General features: G+C 38.2%; 1 protein-coding gene across 1 annotated transcript; it reads left to right on the plus strand.

Moving 5' to 3' along the window:
- The first annotated feature begins 1,997 nt into the window (after nucleotides 1–1,997).
- fbxw2 (F-box and WD repeat domain containing 2) lies at nucleotides 1,998–18,693 on the plus strand. The gene is made up of 8 exons (XM_030743193.1): nucleotides 1,998–2,268; nucleotides 3,562–3,854; nucleotides 5,862–6,084; nucleotides 10,154–10,348; nucleotides 11,506–11,639; nucleotides 12,404–12,490; nucleotides 12,980–13,149; nucleotides 16,595–18,693. Exons 2-8 carry the CDS (start codon nucleotides 3,588–3,590, stop codon nucleotides 16,881–16,883), a joined length of 1,365 nt encoding a protein of 454 aa, XP_030599053.1. The 5' UTR covers nucleotides 1,998–2,268; nucleotides 3,562–3,587; the 3' UTR covers nucleotides 16,884–18,693.
- The last annotated feature ends 495 nt before the right edge of the window (nucleotides 18,694–19,188 follow it).

A 19,188-nucleotide genomic window follows, 5' to 3' on the forward strand; every position in this document is an offset into this window, starting at 1 on the left:
TAATTATGGAGTTCCACAGGGTTCTGTGCTAGGACCAATTTTATTTACATTATACATGCTTCCCTTAGGCAGTATTATTAGAAAGCACTGCATCAATTTTCATTGTTATGCAGATGATACTCAGCTTTACCTATCAATGAAGCCAGATGACACACATCAATTAGTTAAACTGCAGGAATGTCTTAAAGATATTAAGGCCTGGATGACCTCTAATTTCCTGCTTCTAAATTCAGATAAAACTGAAATTCTTGTTCTCAGCCCCACAAATCTTAGAAACATGGTGTCTAACCAGATACTTACTCTGGATGGCATTACTTTGGCCTCCAGTAACACTGTGAGAAATCTTGGAGTCATTTTTGACCAGGATATGCCCTTCAATGCACATATTAAACAAATATGCAGGACAGCTTTTTTGCATTTGCGCAATATTTCTAAAATTAGAAACATCCTTTCTCAGAGTGATGCTGAAAAGCTAATTCATGCATTTATTACTTCTAGGGTGGACTATTGTAATTCATTATTATCAGGCTGTCCTAAAAGCTTCCTGAAAAGCCTTCAGCTGATCCAAAATGCTGCAGCTAGAGGGACTAGAAAGAGAGAGCATATTTCTCCCATATTGGCTTCTCTTCATTGGCTCCCTGTTAAATACAGAATAGAATTTAAAATTCTTCTCCTCACATACAAGGTCTCTAATTGTAAACCTTATTAAATGACCTAAATCAAGAGTAAAAAAGTATCTGTTCATTATTTATTTTGATTCAAATAGCGCTTTTATTGCACCAAAAAAAAAAGGTCTGAAATAATGAAACATGTTAGCTTAAACCCTTATTATTAGAATGTGAAGTAAATATTTGTATTTTTAGAAAACAGTTTTTAACATTGCACTTTTGGATGTAAAGCAGGCATCCATAAATACACAGGAAAACACAAGAGCACTAACCAGGGCTGAGGCAGTGGAATAAATTGAACATGGCCAAATGGAGAATTAAGAATTAATTAAGAGAATTAAAGTAACTGAAGCAATATGAGCATCCAAAAATCATGTATAAAAACCAGAAAAAGAATTCAAGTGATTCATAACTTAATGCCTTTTTTGCAGTGAGAGACAGAAGCTTCTCATACAACTACGAGCAGAAATAGAATAGTTCAAATCTCTAAACTCAAAGAAAAGCTGTGAAATAAAAGTGTTTACAAGTTTGAAGTTTGGCATTTTTATGGTTTTAACTATGACTTGTCATACTAACACACACTTGCCTATTTTGACTTTTCTTTTCATTATGCTCTATTTATTTAGCCAGTACGATAGAATAATCTGGTCCAGGTTTGAAGTGTCTAGGTGTTGTAGTTTTGGAGCTGGATCAGTTCTAGTGTGATCCAGATGCATAAAAGGCGCTGAAATGGCCTTTTATTGAAGTTTCACAAATCAGATAAAGGTTTCACAAATCACAAACTTGGTTTTAAGTATTCTGCTATTAGTTGAGAATAATCTAGCCCAGGTTTGAAGTGTCTAGGTGTTGTAGTTTTTTAACTATAGTAGAGTAAAGATGCTGAAGGTAGCGAAACATTACGTGGAATGGCCCTTTAGCCATTTCCCGAATCGGAAGCTGCAATCGGAAACCAACTTCAGCTTCGTTTTGTGGGCTGCATTGGAGGAGTTTTCGAAACTTCGGCTTCGTCGCCCTGCTGTGACGTCAATTATTTGGACACAGCCTATTTGCGCGACACCGGAAGTTAGTTTACCGATTTTTTTTTGTTTTGTTTCCAGCAACGTTGTCTTACAGGCAAGTTACGTCACAAGAGAGGAAAACTGAAAATACATATGCAAAAATCTTACAAAGCATACATAGACAGAACACGTTGGGAGAGCAGTTAAATATGAGTGTTATATTATTAAATCTTGTTCGTTGTTATTGGGGAAGCGTTAGCAAAAATGCTTACTACACCTCCTGTAAGATAATACTGAGGGTGTCAACGACCACTTTATACAGGGGTAGCGTTTCATGCTGTCAGAAGCTGCTACAATTCTCCCCTGCTACCTGAAATATCCATGCCTTGGAACACTAAAGAAGACTACTGTTACGTGTCTTACATGTAATTCAGTATTAACAGAAATAATTATTATCGTAATTATTAGCTAACATCAACTACAAAACTAGGTTTCTTTGGGAATCCGTTCAAGTTGATGTTGGCAGATTAGCTTCCGACAGCTAACTTAGCTATGTGAACTAAGCCGGGAAAGTGTTGACGGAAACTCCCTGCAGCTTTCTGGTTGGTGGACAATTTGAGTTTACATTTTAAGTGATAATTCATTTATTTTCTAGCATATACTGTTTGTTTGTTTGTTTGAATGTTTCCGCTAGTAGCTAGCTCTTAAACAATAGCATTCCTACTCAGCTAACGTTAGCTACAAAAGTTGCTAGCTAGTCGGGCTAACTTAGAACGAATGCATAAGCAGGCACAGAAGCCCATAAAGTAGCTGCCTTTAAATTAACATTTCAGTTAAGTGAATGCGCGTTATTTTACACTCATAGGTTTCTCTAGCAGTTCAGTGTCGTTCATTACGCAGGCCATAGCTCGGAAAGCTTTGTGAAGCCTGACGGAAAGCCTTTTTCTGTTTTGGTTATTAGCTGCCTTGCTACAAATGTATAGGCAGAGCTTAATTGCTGTATGAGCCAGGAGATAATGCTGGTTGAGCCAGGTTAAATGTCTGAAATCTCAAATATTGTTCGTGACTTTTCAGAATTAGTGTCATTCGTGGTACGTAAAAAGATTTAAACGTTATTTATTTTATCATTTGCACTCTCTTGAAAAGGAAGCCGGTGTTGTGCCAAAAAGTGATCGTCTGCCATAAAGTGATTTCCGATGTTTCTGTGTGCTTTTATGTATATTGTCTTTGCTTATATTGGTGAATAGAGTGTAGTTAATAGGATTTATGAAGGGCTTATGTATAAAATGAAGAAATGACCTGTTTTTCAAGTTTGTTTATGACTCTGCATTTTTGCACCTACATTATAATAAACCCAGGCCTCTTTGGTCACTTAAAATAAATTTATAGAGGGTATTGTTAGATTTGTTGTGATTTCTGCTGCCCTCTTGGCCAGATTTCTCTTTAAAAGACACTTTTAAAATCAATTACAGTTTTTACCCTGATAAATAAAGAATATATAAAAGTCACTGCCAAAAACTGATTGCAGCTTCTACCTTGTGACAGAAATGTTGCTTCTCGCTCAAAATGACTTGATATCATTCACGAGAGATATGTTTGACATATTTTCCACAGATTATAGATCAGCAAGTCAGTTACAACAGTTTAAATACAGGCAATCATTTTCTGGCACATACCGGAAATCACTTTTTGGCAGACGATCACTTTTTGGAACAACACTGTCACCCTGCAGATTTCTTCTTCTTATTTTTTTTTAATTAATTATTGCAGTGTGAATTTGTTCAGACTAGAAAACATCAGTTTGTATCCCAGATACACATTGCTGCTTTGTGTATGCTCAGTTTGATCGTTTGGTTCTAAACAAACTGTTGAGGGCAGACCCTGCATTATTACAGTTGTTGCAGGTCGCTCTCATGTGCCCATGGAGAAGACGGTATTTGAGGGGTGGCTGGAGTCAGTCTCTGCCACTTTCCTTACTCTAAATGACCAACAGCGCAACCAGTCTCTGGACCACCTCATATCTTTAAGTGGTGCTGCCCAGCTCCGCCATCTCTCCAATGGACTGGAGACACTGCTGAAACGTGACTTTCTGCGCCTTCTTCCTTTGGAGCTGGCTTTCTACCTGCTGCGTTGGCTGGATCCTCAGACTTTGCTTACCTGCTGCCTAGTCTGCAAACAATGGAATAAGGTGAATATTGAAAATATATATAACTCCAGAATTGCAGATATGGTGGTTGTCCTGGCCCAGCACCCAAAAATACATTCAACAGCTAAACTAGAAAATGTGTGAGATGGTTGTGTTTTTGCACTGATGTATGCACGCATTTGAGGTTCACTGTTACCTCTCACTGTTGTCACATGTTATCTTTTAACCATTGAGGTAAGTGTACTTATGGTTTTTCCTGGTTCACTGTGTCCATGTGAAGCATGGTGTTTGTTTAGTGCTCTAATGATATAAACATGGGCACTCTGGATTGATCTGTTGATGAAACTAATGCTGTCACAGTAGAAGTTTAATGTGGGAAGAAAAGCTTGTCAGACATTGTTTTTTGGGAAAAGTCACTGAATCTTTTAAGTTATTTGACTGAGATTTGAATGCTGTTTCTGTATCTGTAATTTTTATGTTCTGGAGACCATTGATTCCAAGATTACAGCCATTACTTGTTTATTTAGATAAATTCAGAATAAAATAAAATATCAATTTAAGTGTATACTTTGAGTATACTTTCACTTACTTCTTGTCAGGATGCAGTATGTTTTTGTTTGGGTTTTTTGACTAGAAGGTTTGGTACTTATGTTGGCTGCTTAAAACTGGGCTTATTGCAACTGCCATCCACTGTAGGTCATACACTGATGGTATTTACTTTTTACAACCCTACTTAAACAGCTTCCTTTGAAGGCCCCTCATTGTTTCCTTGCATGGAAAGTAAATGCATACGAAGACTGTAGAGACTGTACAAAGACTTAACTTTTCATAATCAGGATGAATAGAGCCTGTCTACTGAGAGGCATGTATTTTATTTTTTTTCTTACATATTAATTGTTGACTTTTATGTAAATGTATCTTTTAATCTATAGATAATGACTAAATGAAACGTGAGCCGAGTGAATTACAAGTAGAAACTTAATTGGTTTAACGTCATATGACGTCAATAAATGTGTTTATTATTGTTCCACAGAGATTGACAAAAGATGTTTGAGGCATCAAATAGGGCTGTGCAATTAATCGAATTTTGATCTTAATTTTTTGCTCCAAACAATCTCAAAAACTGTAATCGACAAAAAACTATTATTATTTAAACGATTTTGTCGTATTAAGCTCCGCAAGTACACTCTTGGCTCTCATATATTCGGCAGCATTTAGTCTTTGCAGGGCCTACAACGTAACCTACGTAAGGGGCCAGCTACATTGCCGGCACACCGCACTTTTCAGTTTTTTTATTCGTAAAAAATGTTTTGAATCATGTATAATTTTCTTTCCACTTCACAGTTGTATACCTGTTTGTGTTGGTCTTTCACATTAAATTCCAGTGAAATATGTTTATGTTTTCGGTTGTAATGTGACAAAATATGGAAAAGTTCAAGGGGTATGAATACTTTTGCAAGCCACTGTATCAAGGGAGGGTAGGGATATCTCCCTACCAGTATGTGTTTTGCGGGTGTACTGCACCGGACCTCAATTTTTCACAGAAAATCCCGGAAATTGATTTGACTCATGTCCCTACCAATGATAAAACCAAGCCTTTTGAATACATGTACAGGATCTGCCAGGATGCTGTGGCACTAAAATGTGAGCAAATTTATTTGGTATATATAGCTTGGTTCTATTTCTTCCTAGTATTATCAGTCATGATAACTGGCATTACCTTTCTATTAATTTATTATTTGTGTTTAATTTAGAATGTATTTATTTATATTGCAGTTTATTTATATATTTTTAAAATATTTTATTTATATATTCTGTATTTTAGTTTCTATTCAGTATTTTGTTATCTAGTGCACTTGTTATAGAAGTGCACTAGATTTCAAGGTATTCCATGTTCTTTAAGTGTGTTGGTAAAGTCAATGGGTTAAATAATCGTGATTTCATTATTGACCAAAATAATGGTGACTTTGATTTTTTATTTTTTTTTCCCCATAATCGAGCAGCCAAAACATTCTTACTTTCTGTCCTTTTTGTTTTTGTTTTTTGTAGGTGATAAACTCGTGCACTGAGGTATGGCAGGGTGTGTGTCGGGAGCTTGGCTGGAAGATTGATGAGACAATTCAGGATGCATCACATTGGAAGGGGGTCTACCTGAAGGCTAAGCTGCGTATGATGCAGTTAAAGGATCAGGAAGCCTTTGAGACATCATCACTTATTGGTCACAGTGCTCGAGTATATGCTCTCTATTACAAGGATGGCCTCCTCTGCACAGGTACCTCATGACTGTGGGTTATTTTCCTACTCTGATAAAGACACATCAAATTATTAGCTATTAAAAACCCACGATAGTGCTGTAGCGGTCATCAGGTTCATCCAGAGATATTTGTGTCAACATGATAAATATTCACTACTAACACTTATTTTAGATGTGCTATGGACATATTGTGTCCTAAAATTATACCCATGCAGACATGAAAAACTGCAATTAGAAAACGGTGTATTAAAATGTCCATATATGACATGCACACACTGATGGATGCATTGGGGACAATTAGTGTTCTTTACCTTGACGGAGGACACTTTGACATGCAGACTGAAAAAGCTGGGGATTGAATCATAGACCTCCCAGTTAGTAGACCCCCCTGAGCCACAGTGGCTCAAAGGGGCTACTAATACCTCGTCTGTCAGTATCACAACTTGTAAAGGCTTTGGCTTTTTATATGTATTTGTATTTCAGTTCTTGTTAGGAGGATTTTTCCACATTAGACCTGCTAAAGTTCCTAGTTCCAGGAGATTCCTGGGCGCACACCACTGTGATTCCCCCCTCCCCTTCCAAGTGTTTTTTTTGGTTGGAGGACTGGCAAAAGCATGACCCCTTGTGGATGTTACAGTGTGTTTAGGTTCATTAGGCAGCTGTAAAAACAATTTTCTTTTTACATACACCGTGGCATTTGTTTCTAGAATTTGGTGGTGTTTAACTGAATCTGTCCTTCTCTCTGCCATTGAAATGTTCCTTTTGACCTGGATGCAATCATTAGTTATTATTCTTCTCTGGCTCTCTTCCACAGCATGTCTTTTTTTCCTCTCTCCCTCCCTCCCCTCACCTCCAACTGGTCATGGCAGATGACCGCCCCTCCCTGAGCCTGGTTCTGCTGGATGTTTCTTCCTGTTAAAAGGGAGTTTTTCCTTCCAACTTTCGACAAGTGCTGCTCATAGGGAGTCATTTTGATTGTTGGGGTTTTGTCTGTATTATTGTAGGGTCTTTGCGTACAATATTAAAGCACCTTTAGGCAACTATTTGTTGTGATTTGGTGCTATATAAATAAAACTGAATTTAAAAAAGTCTTCTAGACCTCAACTTGTCCTCTAGTGTTTCCATTAACTGCCATTCCCTAATCAAATTTCCAACTGAGAAAGCTGCTATCTGCAATGCTTTGTCATTTTCTTATACCTTTCTCCAGCTTTGTGGCTATAAAAAAACCTCTTGTTTCCATAGGTCCCCTACACACAGACAGACACAACATTGATGTTTTGTTTGCTTTTTATTTTAACATTACATATTCCAGCATGGTGCACCTGTGGGAATAGGCTGAAATTTCCACGTGCACTCAGGTTTACAGTTATACAAAAAGCACCTTCTTCTTGCAGCCTGCTTTAGCTCCAGCACATTAATGTATAAATGGGAGAAACTGACTAGACAAAAGACAGCAGGTGTACAAATCACCTCTCCTACCCTGAACTCTGAACCATTCCACTTTTCCTGTTCTTCTGCATCAGAGTTATTTCCTTGGACTCTGGAGACAAGGGACAACAGCTCTTGGTTAAATCCGGTGTCATTAAAAAAAATAGAACACTGTCAACAAGTCCAGGAGCTCCTTGGCCCAGGGTCATGGGATACATATCAAATTGTGACACTTTATTCACCTTGTGCTAGTCTAGAAAGAACTGCATAGAACCATATTTGCTCCACCTGTCACCCCCATCTCCATATGCTATTAAACTGTTTCATACTGACCTCACAATGAATTCATATGAGCAGTCAAATACTAATTGACTGCACATGTGATAAATAATTATAATTATTTGATTCCCTGCTCAATTTGTAAGTTTGCTCACTTACAAAGAAATGAACAGCCTCTAATTTTTTGGTAGTTTCATTTTAATGGAGAGGGACAGAATATCAGAACACATTACACGAAAGTTATAAATTGATTTGCATGTCATTGCGTGAAATAAGTATTTGATCCCTAAGCAAAACATGACTTAATTCTTGGTAGAGAAACCCTTGTTCACAAGCACAGTAGTAAGACATTTCTTGTAGTTGGTCAGCCGCCCATGTTCAGTGCAGGGTTTTTGTTTTGGATTTTACATTACAGTTTAGTTTTAGTTTGTTTTAACTTTTTCTTTTTTTCTGTAATTCACTTAGTTTTAGTTCATTTTCAGAGTGGTTTTGCTCATTTTATTTGTTTTTGTTTTTGGTTTAATGCTTAGTTTTAGTATTTTATTTTTCATACTTTTTTAGGTGGGAGAAACTGACTAGACAAAAGACAGCAGGTGTACAAATCACCTCTCCTACCCTGAACTCTGAACCATTCCACTTTTCCTGTTCTTCTGCATCAGAGTTATTTCCTTTTTTTAATCATACAACAGTGACTGTTGTATGATTAAAAACTCAACAAATTACACAGTTTAAAGAAATGTATTCAACAACCAACTGTTCAAGACAGCAGCATCTCATGCTAAATGTGTGTAATATTAGGGACACTCATGAAGATCAACTGGGAGAAACATAAAGAAAAACCTGAACTCCAAAACACGATAAACTCTACAGTGAACTTCAGTGTCAGTGCAGTAGATTAAAATCACCTAAATGTGGCAAAAACAAACTGAACTCTTTGAAGGAATCAAAGCTCAGATCCAGCTGCAGTCTGATGTTCACCACCTGATGCTGCTTCTGTTTTGGAGCTAGCTTGGTTAGATGCTCGCTAATTAGACTTGCAGGGTCTTTGCGGCCTCTGTACACAACCTACGAAAGTGGACGACCTCATCTCCACGTTTATGCTTCTGTAGCTGGATTATGTGTCTTATTTACCTTGTGGTCATGTGCTGTGTTTTATGAGCGGTGCCGGCTGAGACTTTTTTTTGGACCTTGCTCTTTGTGCTCAGTTTTTTGGCTGCAAACGCATTTGTCCCTCCCTTTTTTCACTTTCTCCATTCCCTCATGTCCATCCGATAGTTTCAGCAGTCTTCATTTGCTGACATTTGTGAGTCCTTATATTGATGCTTTGATTATTCCTGATTGTTATTCTCTCACTGATAAATTCAAATACTGCGGTGAAAAGTAGCCAGAAACGCACAAGGACTGAACAGGTTATGCTGTCATACTCAAAGAAACTCAATATGGGACTCTGCTGTTTCTTGGCAGACTGCTGCCATTACATTTTGGACCAGCGCGGTGAGCGCACGCACACATAGTTGCACGATGGCGCTCCCAGCTTAAACCCATAGCGCAGAAAAAAGTGATTTCATATCAATCCACAAGGCTTTTAAATAAAATGACTAAAACAAAGGTCATTTTATCTATAATTTCAGTTAGTTTTATAAAATCACAATATAGTTTATCATTTATTCCGTTTAATTATAGTTTTTATTTCAGCTAACGAAAATATGTTTTCAATTTCAATTTTTGTTATTTCGTTTATTTTAGTTAATGATAATAACCTATGTTCAGTGTTCTAGCTAAGGGAAAGAGGTCCTCATTCAAGATTTTATGGTATATGGCCTGTTCATTGACCCTCAATGCAGTGAAGTCATCCTGTACCCTTAGCAGAAAAACAGCCCCAAAGCATGTTTCCACCTCCATACTTGACTGTGGAGATAGTGTTTCTTCCATTTCCAAGTCATTGTACCACCTGTTGTTACCTTCTCACCAAGCTTCTTGCAATACAAGTCAAAAGGTTGGACACAGCTTCTAATTCAGTGGTTTTTCATTATTTTAAAGTGTCTGCATTTGAGATTAATACTAAAGTCAACCAAAGTATGAAGAAATACAGATGGAATTATTTAGTAAACAAAAAAGTGTTAAACCAGGGTATGTTTTATATTTTCAAGAAAATAGAATAGGTGTGGAATTGCACATAGTTATAGAATTAGTGACACATGGCTCCCCCTAGCAGTAACCTGACTGTACTGGGGCTTTGCTTCCATTACCACAATGGTTTTTAATGCTCAGTGTGTGGAGGGCATGTAAATGTTCAATCTTCTACATAACACTGTTTATGTAGGTTTGACCTCTTTGGTCACTACAGCAGTAACGTGGATGGTTTGTACTTGCTTTTCAGGATCTGACGACCTGTCTGCCAAATTATGGGATGTGCGCACTGGACAGTGCATTTATGGAATTCAGACGCACACCTGTGCCACAGTAAAATTTGATGAACAGAAGCTGGTGACTGGGTCCTTTGACAACACTATTGCATGCTGGGAGTGGAGCACAGGGGCTAAAATCCAGCAGTTTCGTGGCCACACAGGAGCAGGTTGGTTTCAGTGTTGAGCAAATATATGTTCTGGATTATCTTGAGTAGCAAGCAAATTAATGCTAGAGGAGAGGCAGTTCATGTGTGCTTAATAGCAGTGTAAAAACAATCAGCTGTGCAGGGGAGAAGCAGTATGTTCAGTCTTCTTTTAAACTTGTGAAAGGAAATGCTTCTTATCAATGGGCTTTTATTTTTGTAGCTGTTATTTTCACAATTATTCCTGCTTGTTCTGACAGTGTTTTACATGGCAAGGATATTTTTAAGATCTGTTAAAACAAAAGGCATCATGAAAAGTCTGAGGCAAGAAACAGAAGCAGACAGGGTGGAAACAAACCCAAAATCAGACAGTAGAAATATCACCCAACTGTCTATTCTGGCATCCTTTAAAGTTTACTGTGCACTTTTCTGTAAACTGAGGAATTTTTGTGAACATTTAAGTGCTTGCTTCTGTTTTACCTCCAAACAAAGACATTCAGATAAATAGCTTGTTTCTTGGAATCGTGAGGTCTGGTGGTTAGAGCAAGGAAACCACTTTAAGATCTGAAATCTCAGCATTTACTCTAGAAAGTAACAGTGTTTTGATAACTGGCAGGAGAGTGAACCATTATTATATGTATTATTGTAGGGTCTTAACCCACAATACAAAGCGCCTTGAGGCGACTGTTTGTTGTGATTTGGCGCAGATCAGATTCTCTCCTGTGAACTTAACGATGATGGGGAGGTGAGAAGTTGCTTTTAAAAAGAAGAAATTTCCAACAGAACCAGGCTAGGGAACGGGCAGAGATACAGAGTGCAGTGAGTCGCTGATGGATTCAAGGTCCCATTGCTCCTCTAATGCCAGCTGAAAAATGTGTACAGATGAGGGGTATCTTCACTTTGCACAAAATGCATTATAATGTTCAGCTGAAGACATCAACAGTGCACTTGCCTCTTTGTTACAATACTGCAACTTCTCCTAAGGATAGCTTTGAGAATCAGTGATCATTAGTATGTGTGTGTGTGTATATATATATATATATATATATATATATATATATATATATATATATATATATATTACTACATCTCTTGATGTAACAGTATTCATATTTGTGCGTGTGTGCGTGTGTGTGTGTGTGTGTGTGTGTGCACATATGTGCAATCCTGTGTATTTTCAGTCTTCAGTGTCGACTACAATGATGAGCTGGATGTGCTTGTCAGTGGCTCTGCAGACTTCTCAGTGAAAGTCTGGGCTTTATCTGCTGGTGCCTGTCTCAACACTCTGACTGGACACACTGAGTGGGTCACCAAGGTCAGAATTCTTTCTTTGTGTGTCTGAAACTTTCTGTGGCTCTGAGAATTGAACGTCAGTTATCTTTACTAATAATGAACTTTTAGTGTTCTTCTGTCATTGAGATCCTGGCAGGATATGAAGCAATCCCATTACTATTTGTTTGTTTTTAATGCATACATATTGCCAAAGGTATTCACTTTTCTGCCTTCACATGCATATTCACTGTTCTTGCACAAGTGACTGCTGTGGCACCATCACTCCACATCCGAAACTGTTAATTCCATATTTATTTTTAGTATTTATTATTATTTAATAGTGCACATTTCATGTGTGTGCATGTATGTATATATTGTATACATACATATACATATACACATGCGCATGCACACACACATGCGCATGCACACACACAATAAAGAATCCTTCAATATAAATTTGAGTGACATCCCATAGGGCTTAATATGATGTTGGGCCACACTTTGTAGCTATAACAGTTTCAGTGCTTCTGGGAAGGCCTTCCACAAGGTTTATGGGTGTGTATATGGGAATTTTTGACCGTGGAAATTTCACAACTATATTTGTTGCACAAGTGGCATCATATCACAGGACCATGCTGGAATTCACTGAGCTCCTGAGAGCGATTCATTCTTTCGCAAATGTTTGTAGAAACAGTTGCATGCTTAGGTACTCGGTTATATACACCAGTGGCCATGGAAGTGAAAGGGTGTGTGAATACTTTTGGCAATATTGTGTATGTGCAACATGTGCTTTCCTGTCATCAGGTGATACTACAGAAGAGTGAAGTGGAATCGATGGTCCACAGTCCTGGTGATTACATCCTCCTCAGTGCTGACAAGTACGAGATTAAGGTAATGTTCCTTTCCACAGTTTGTTTCATATAAAAAGGGGTTAATCATCATGCATGACCTGCTATACCTGAAGAGTCCTTAAAATGGAGCCAGTCCTGTGTTTGGTGTGCAGGTATGGCCTTTAGTGTTTGATATATTTATTGAAAATTTTACATTACAAAATCACTTTACAAAGATATAAATGTACAAGAAATATCCATGAGAGAAAAAAAAAGAAAAAGATTATAGTAACAAAAAACAAACAAAAAAAAAAAAAAAAAAAAAAAAAAAAAACGACCCCCCCCCCCCCACCCCCAATAATGAACAAACCCAGTCCACACTGTCATGAAATACTATTCAAAGGGTGTAAAACAGTATATACTGATGAATAATACCCGATCGATCTGTATAACTAAAGAAAGAGCCTTATTCCTGAACCTGTGTTGAGGGTTGATTAAAGAAAAGAAAGAAAGATTTCCAAGTCTGATAAAATTTCTTTTCTGAGCCTAGGTATGGCCTTTAGGTCGAGAGATCAACTGCAAGTGTTTAAAGACGCTGTCAGTGTCAGAGGACCGCAGTATCAGCCTCCAGCCTCGCCTGCAGTTTGATGGACGCTACATTGTTTGCAGCTCTGACCTTGGAGTCTATCAGTGGGACTTTGCCAGTTTTGAGATTCTCAGGTAAAATAGATTGCATGATTTTATAAAAACATTGAGATGCTTAGTATGATTTAGGCAACAGAACAGAAAATAAAAGAAAGTTACACAGAACAAAAAGGGGGTTGAAAACTTATGAGCTGCTCTTTCAAAGTGCCCATGGATTAGTCATCTTGTCCATATTTCATACCTAGATTTCAGTATGGCTCTTCTTTGGGATTAAGAAAGTGTTCGAGATCACAAGGTGCGATCTGAGCGGTGTATAGTTTAGTGAGATTAAAGAACCAGTCTATTTATAGTAACATCAGTTCTAGGCTGCAGCCTTATTGATTATCCTGTGACGCAAACTCGTGATTGCCTGAGCATTTTTTTAAATGTTGGTCAGAGATGACTGTTGGCCATGAACAGTACGGACTATGACTCATCAAATATTATTAAAGTCATGCCTGCTGCTCAGAAATATTGCTCAAATGTAAACAACATGGTTGCATTATGTTTTGTACATGATTGCCTTGTAACTATAGTGATGTTATACATAATATATTGGTATCAGTATGGGTGCATTATGTACACATGAGTATAATATGATGTGAATACCTTGTACGCATGCATTATGTCTGGCTTATTGTTATAGATGTTATAAATAGAAAGACATTATGTAGTATATACCCTTGTACAAGAGTGCAGTATGTACATTCTCCAATTTTTTTGACCATGGAAATCTTTTGTCTTTTCTAGGATGTGGTTATCAAAAACTATTTCATATTCTGTGATTATCTCTAACATTTCTACAATCTCTTAAGCATGCTTAAAATTAGTATTATTAATATGGAAAACAAATTTTTGCTGAATATGTATTATATCTGTACTAACCCAGGGATGACTAAAAGTATTTGGATAAAAGTTTAGTGCAAGGCCCCCAGATTAGGGCAAAATAGTTTTTCAGAAGGTAATATGATGTTTGTTGAAGGGATTTCTATTATGATTCAAGGCTGTAATGGGTTCCTGAATTCTATATTTATTTTATATTTTCATTAATGGTGAGAGGATATCCCCATTGGTGACCGGTCTTGTTGAAGCTTATAATTATGGCTGGATCAGGTGATCTTGAATCCAATAGGCTTAGGCTGGGGGCTTCATGTAAAGCACTGAGCATTTCTTCTTCACTCACCTCTTTTCACTCTGTGTTTTATACACCACTCTGCATTTAATCACTATTTATTATTAATCTCAGCCTTTCTCTTTTAACAGTGTGTATTTTGCAGAGGCAGGGTACACTCTAGTCGCAGGGTTAACACAGAGAGACAGACAACCATTCACACCTGTGGGCAATTTAGAATCACCACTGCTCTAACCCCACTAACTACAAGTCTTTGGACTGTCGGAGGTAGCCATTGTACCCACTGAGAACCCATGCAGACAGAGGGAAAACATGCAAACTCCACACAAAAAGGCGCTGGCCAGATGGTTGATTCAAACTCAGGACCTTCTCGCAGTGAGGCAGTGGTGCTAACCACCATGCCACTGTATTGCTGTGTTTGTACACAACTCTGCATTTAATCAGTAGTTATTATTAATCTCCGATTCTTCTCCACAGTGTGTCTTTTGTCCTGTCTCCCTCCCCTTTTCCCCAACTGGTTGCGGCAGATGGCTGCCCCTCCCCGAGCCTGGTTCTGCTGGAGGTTTCTTTCACTTAAAAGGGTTTTTTTCCTGTCCACTGTTGCTTGATTGGTGGGGGTAATCTTACTGTTGGGGTTTTCTCTCTATTATATCATCTTCACCTTACGCTATAGAGTGCCTTGCAGCAACTGTTTGATTTGGTGCTATATAAATAAAGCTGAATTGAATTAAAGAGACATAAAAATGTAACTTAATGTGCGATTCTTGCACAGGAATTGTTAGAGGACATAGTTGTGACGTAAGAGACGGAAACGTCAAAGCTCAGCTGGAGCCCCCAAAATGAATATAAATGACAACTCAAGAAGCTCAGAGCACACCTGTGGATTAGTCATTCAGTCTGGGTCTTTGGCTGCTTTTGGCTGCTCCTTTATTTACAATTGGTTGCCACAGCAGACAGCTCAGCCTATTTAATTTGACAGATTTTTAGGCTGGATGCCCTTCTTGATGCATCCCCAAAGGGATTTGTCTCCTCTTGTTCTTAAACCAGGACCTTTTATGTGTTGGGCAAATATTAAAGCAATATGTTTTCATGTTTCATGTTTAATCGTTTATTCATTTTAGTTAAAAACAAAACAAATTTCAATACAAAAAACAAATCTCTCGGGGGCAGCACGGTGGCGTAGTGGTTAGCACTGCTGCCTCACAGTTAGAATACCATCTGGAAGGCCTGGGTTCGATTCCACCTTGGCCCAAGCCTCTCCGTCTCTGTGTGGAGTTTGCATGTTCTCCCCGTGCTTGCGTGGGTTTCCTCCGGGTACTCCGGTTTCCTCCCACATTCCAAAGACATGCACTTACTGGGGTTAGGTTAATTGGCTACTCTAAATTGCCCATAGGTGTGAATGAGAGCATGAATGTGAGTGTGAAAGGTCGTTTGTCCCTCTGTGTTGGCCCTGCAACAGGCTGGCGACCTGTTCAGGGTGTACCCTGCCTCTCGCCCTATGACAGCTGGGATAGGCTCCAGCCCCCCCGCGACCCTTAACAGGATGTGCGGAAGCGAATGGATGGATGGATGGATGAAAACAAATCTCATAAAATGAAAGGAAGCAGATAGAAGAAAAAATCTAATAATCTCTGCCCCTATTTAACAAAAAAATATATGCGTACACACATATACAAATTTCTTATTAATAACCAAACAAAAAAAACTTCAACCACTCAAATAATAGCGTGTATAAATACATGTTATATAGTTTTATATCTCACCAACAGATTTACTTTTAACATTCTACCAAATGCTGGAGGAGGTGGCTGGGGAGAGGGAAGCCTGGGCTTCTCTGCTTAGGCTTCTGCCCCCGCGACCCGGCCCCGGATAAGCGGAAGAAAATGGATGGATGGATGGATGGATTCTACCAAATAATTTAATCGAATCAGCATTTTTATCACCTGCCAAATTGTTCCACAACCTTATTCCTTGAACAGTGGTACATCTCTCTTTCAAACTTGTTCGGATTTTAGGTTTTACAAACATTTCAAATCCCTTTAGATTATAAATATTTTCTCTCTTAATAAAATTAGATTGAATATTCAAAGGTAATACATTTTTGTGTGCCCTATACATAATCAACAAAATCTTAAAATCAACCAACTCATAAAACTTCAATAATCCCAATTGATCAAATAATATATTTGATGGGTGACTGTAATGTTATATGTTGTGGAGCCATTAGTGATTTTTCTGTTGCTGTTGTTCAGACTCACTTTTTGCACATCCTAACAGAACAAGCTGCTGAGTAACTGACTGATTGTATTTTGGCAGCACTCTAAATGCAGCCTGTTTGTCTGTTCCCAGGGTGATAAAAATGCAGGATCCAGCCAACCTGTCCCTGCTCAGTTTCGGGGAGGTGTTTGCACTTCTTTTTGACAACCACTTCCTGTATGTGATGGACCTGAGAACAGAGGCTATCTCAGGCCGTTGGCCACTACCGGCGTACCGAAAATCCAAAAGAGGATCCAGTTTCCTGGCCGGTGTGACCTCTTGGCTTAACGGCTTGGATGGGGGCAATGACTCTGGACTTGTGTTTGCCACCAGTATGCCAGACCATAGCATTCACTTAGTACTGTGGAAGGAGAACGGATAGAAACAGGCAGGATCAGTGTACCTTAGACTGATAGAATATGAGCCGCTGTCATGTGTGCTCTGAGATGTATGAACCCTAACTGCCAAGCCAGATCATGCATGGACCAAAGCATTTTCTTTTTAGCAGTTTCTTCCTCAGCATACAGTCTTCCTGTAGAAACACTCACAGATGGAAACGGAAGATGACGAAACTATTTTATTGACACGCTACAGTCTTTCCTGATTTGTGCAGTAACCTGAACACCTCTGTGATCTTGGACAAAGAAGAAAAACAGACTTGGTGAAGACCAATTACCCCACCCCCCACCCCGCCACACATACACACATACACACACACACACACACACACACACACACACAATGAACACCACCATAGAAATGCTCCTGTGATGGATTCAAGTGTGAAAGAGGAAATGTTTTGGCAGTTTTGTAGCGTGTGATTGGGTGTTATTTTTCTTATTTTCTTAACACCACTAGGTCAAGTCGCATGCACCGAGAACACGTCTGATGCCAAGCCAGTCTCCACATGACCCATCGAAACATCGGTGTCCTGCTTTAAGGCAAGGTTGCCTTAAAGCAGTAGTTCTCAAAATTCCTACGGTTTTTTCCCCCTTTCAAGAGTTCCAGAAAGTTGACCCACAAGTCTTCCCCTGCCCCATAATTTATATTCAAATTAAAACAGAGAATCCAAGCTGAAATGTAGTAAATTACAGGTCTGACATTAGTTTATTTTCCCTACATAAATCACACCAATTTCCTCAGTTGTCCACACCTCACAGTTTGAGAACCACTGCCTTAAACACAGTGTTGTCTTTGACATGAGTTGGTGATATAAAATATTCCAGAACAGTGATGGAAGCTACGCATTTAAAGAAGTTTGCTACATTATTGCAACATGTAAAATATTGGGAGCTTGCAGTTAAATTCCACTGAAGAAGATATTCCAAGTGGTTTTAGTGTCAGCTTGAGAAATGTGAGGTGCCTTTTTAGTTCATTTGATGTTACAAACTAGAAATCCTTGATAACTTGGGCACATTGCAGTGTTGTTGCATTGTTTTCTGCTGACATTTTCGTACTTGCTATGCTCTCAGTCTCAGATGTACCTAACAGATTTCTTCGGAAACAAATTACTGAGAAATTGACTCAGTTAAACATCAGTTTTATTTTTGTAGAAGCCCTCAATATTTCAGGCAACTGAGGCTGTGACTTCTGTACAAAATTGCTTTTAAATTTCAATCAAATTTAAGCAAATTTTCTTTCTCGTATAAGAAATTCTGTGAAACGTGCCTCATTCTGTGTCACATTTTCATCTGGTTTCCTACTTATGAAGCCACCATTGACAGCTTATCCCCACCTTTTTATTGTCTTCTTTTGCACTGGCAGGCCTCAGATGACCATGGATCAGAATGCATTCACATGCACCAGACTTGATTAAAGGCCTTTAATTAATGATTAATGATCTTTTTCTTTTATCCTCATATGGATGACTGTACACAACACATTTACAGGCTGTTCTTAATTTAACGTTTCCAGTTTACTAAGAACAACAGCACTATATTGTATTAACTGTTGTCTGGCCATTACAACACATTTAAAACACAATAACATGACTTGTACATAAAGTGAGAAATGTGAAATGAGAAACATATTTTGTTAATGTACGTTTCAGAGTTGATTTCATCCCATTCAAGCATTGCAGAGTGCTTTACATCACAGCATCTCTGCTGATCTCTAATAATTCTTTGGTCACTTAAATCTATCTATAATCTGCTTCTGTTCTGCAGTCTTTCAAATAAATAATTTAGCAGATGCAACTGTTTGTGTTTTTTCACATCAACAATCATGTACCTGGGCTCGTTCCAGAAAGCAGGTTTACTCAAAGTTTAATCCTGAAAGAGAGCGTTGACTCCAGGTTAACAGATAATGTGCATCTAACCTGCTTGCAGACAGATTTTTTTTTTCAACAATCTCTGACTCCTCCCCTCTTGCTATATAATTGATACTTGATTTAATTTCAACATTCACAAAGATGTTATCAAAGCACACTGCGATGCCAGTTAATTTGCTAAAGTTTACATCTAGTTTTGTGTTATATTTAACACGAGATGTTTTATAATCAGTAATTGATGAAAGGTTGACATTGGTCAGTGGACAGTGTGTACTCAAATCTGTAGGTTACATCTTTCTGACACTGTGGATAATGGGTTCCTCTGAAACATTTAAATAAAACACATTGTTTATGATATGGAGCTTCAGTTGTAAACTGAAACTTAACCAGATTTAGCTGCAACCTTTATAAAAAAACA

Source organism: Archocentrus centrarchus, chromosome 12, assembly GCF_007364275.1.
Source record: "Archocentrus centrarchus isolate MPI-CPG fArcCen1 chromosome 12, fArcCen1, whole genome shotgun sequence".
NCBI classification, from domain to species: domain Eukaryota; kingdom Metazoa; phylum Chordata; class Actinopteri; order Cichliformes; family Cichlidae; genus Archocentrus; species Archocentrus centrarchus.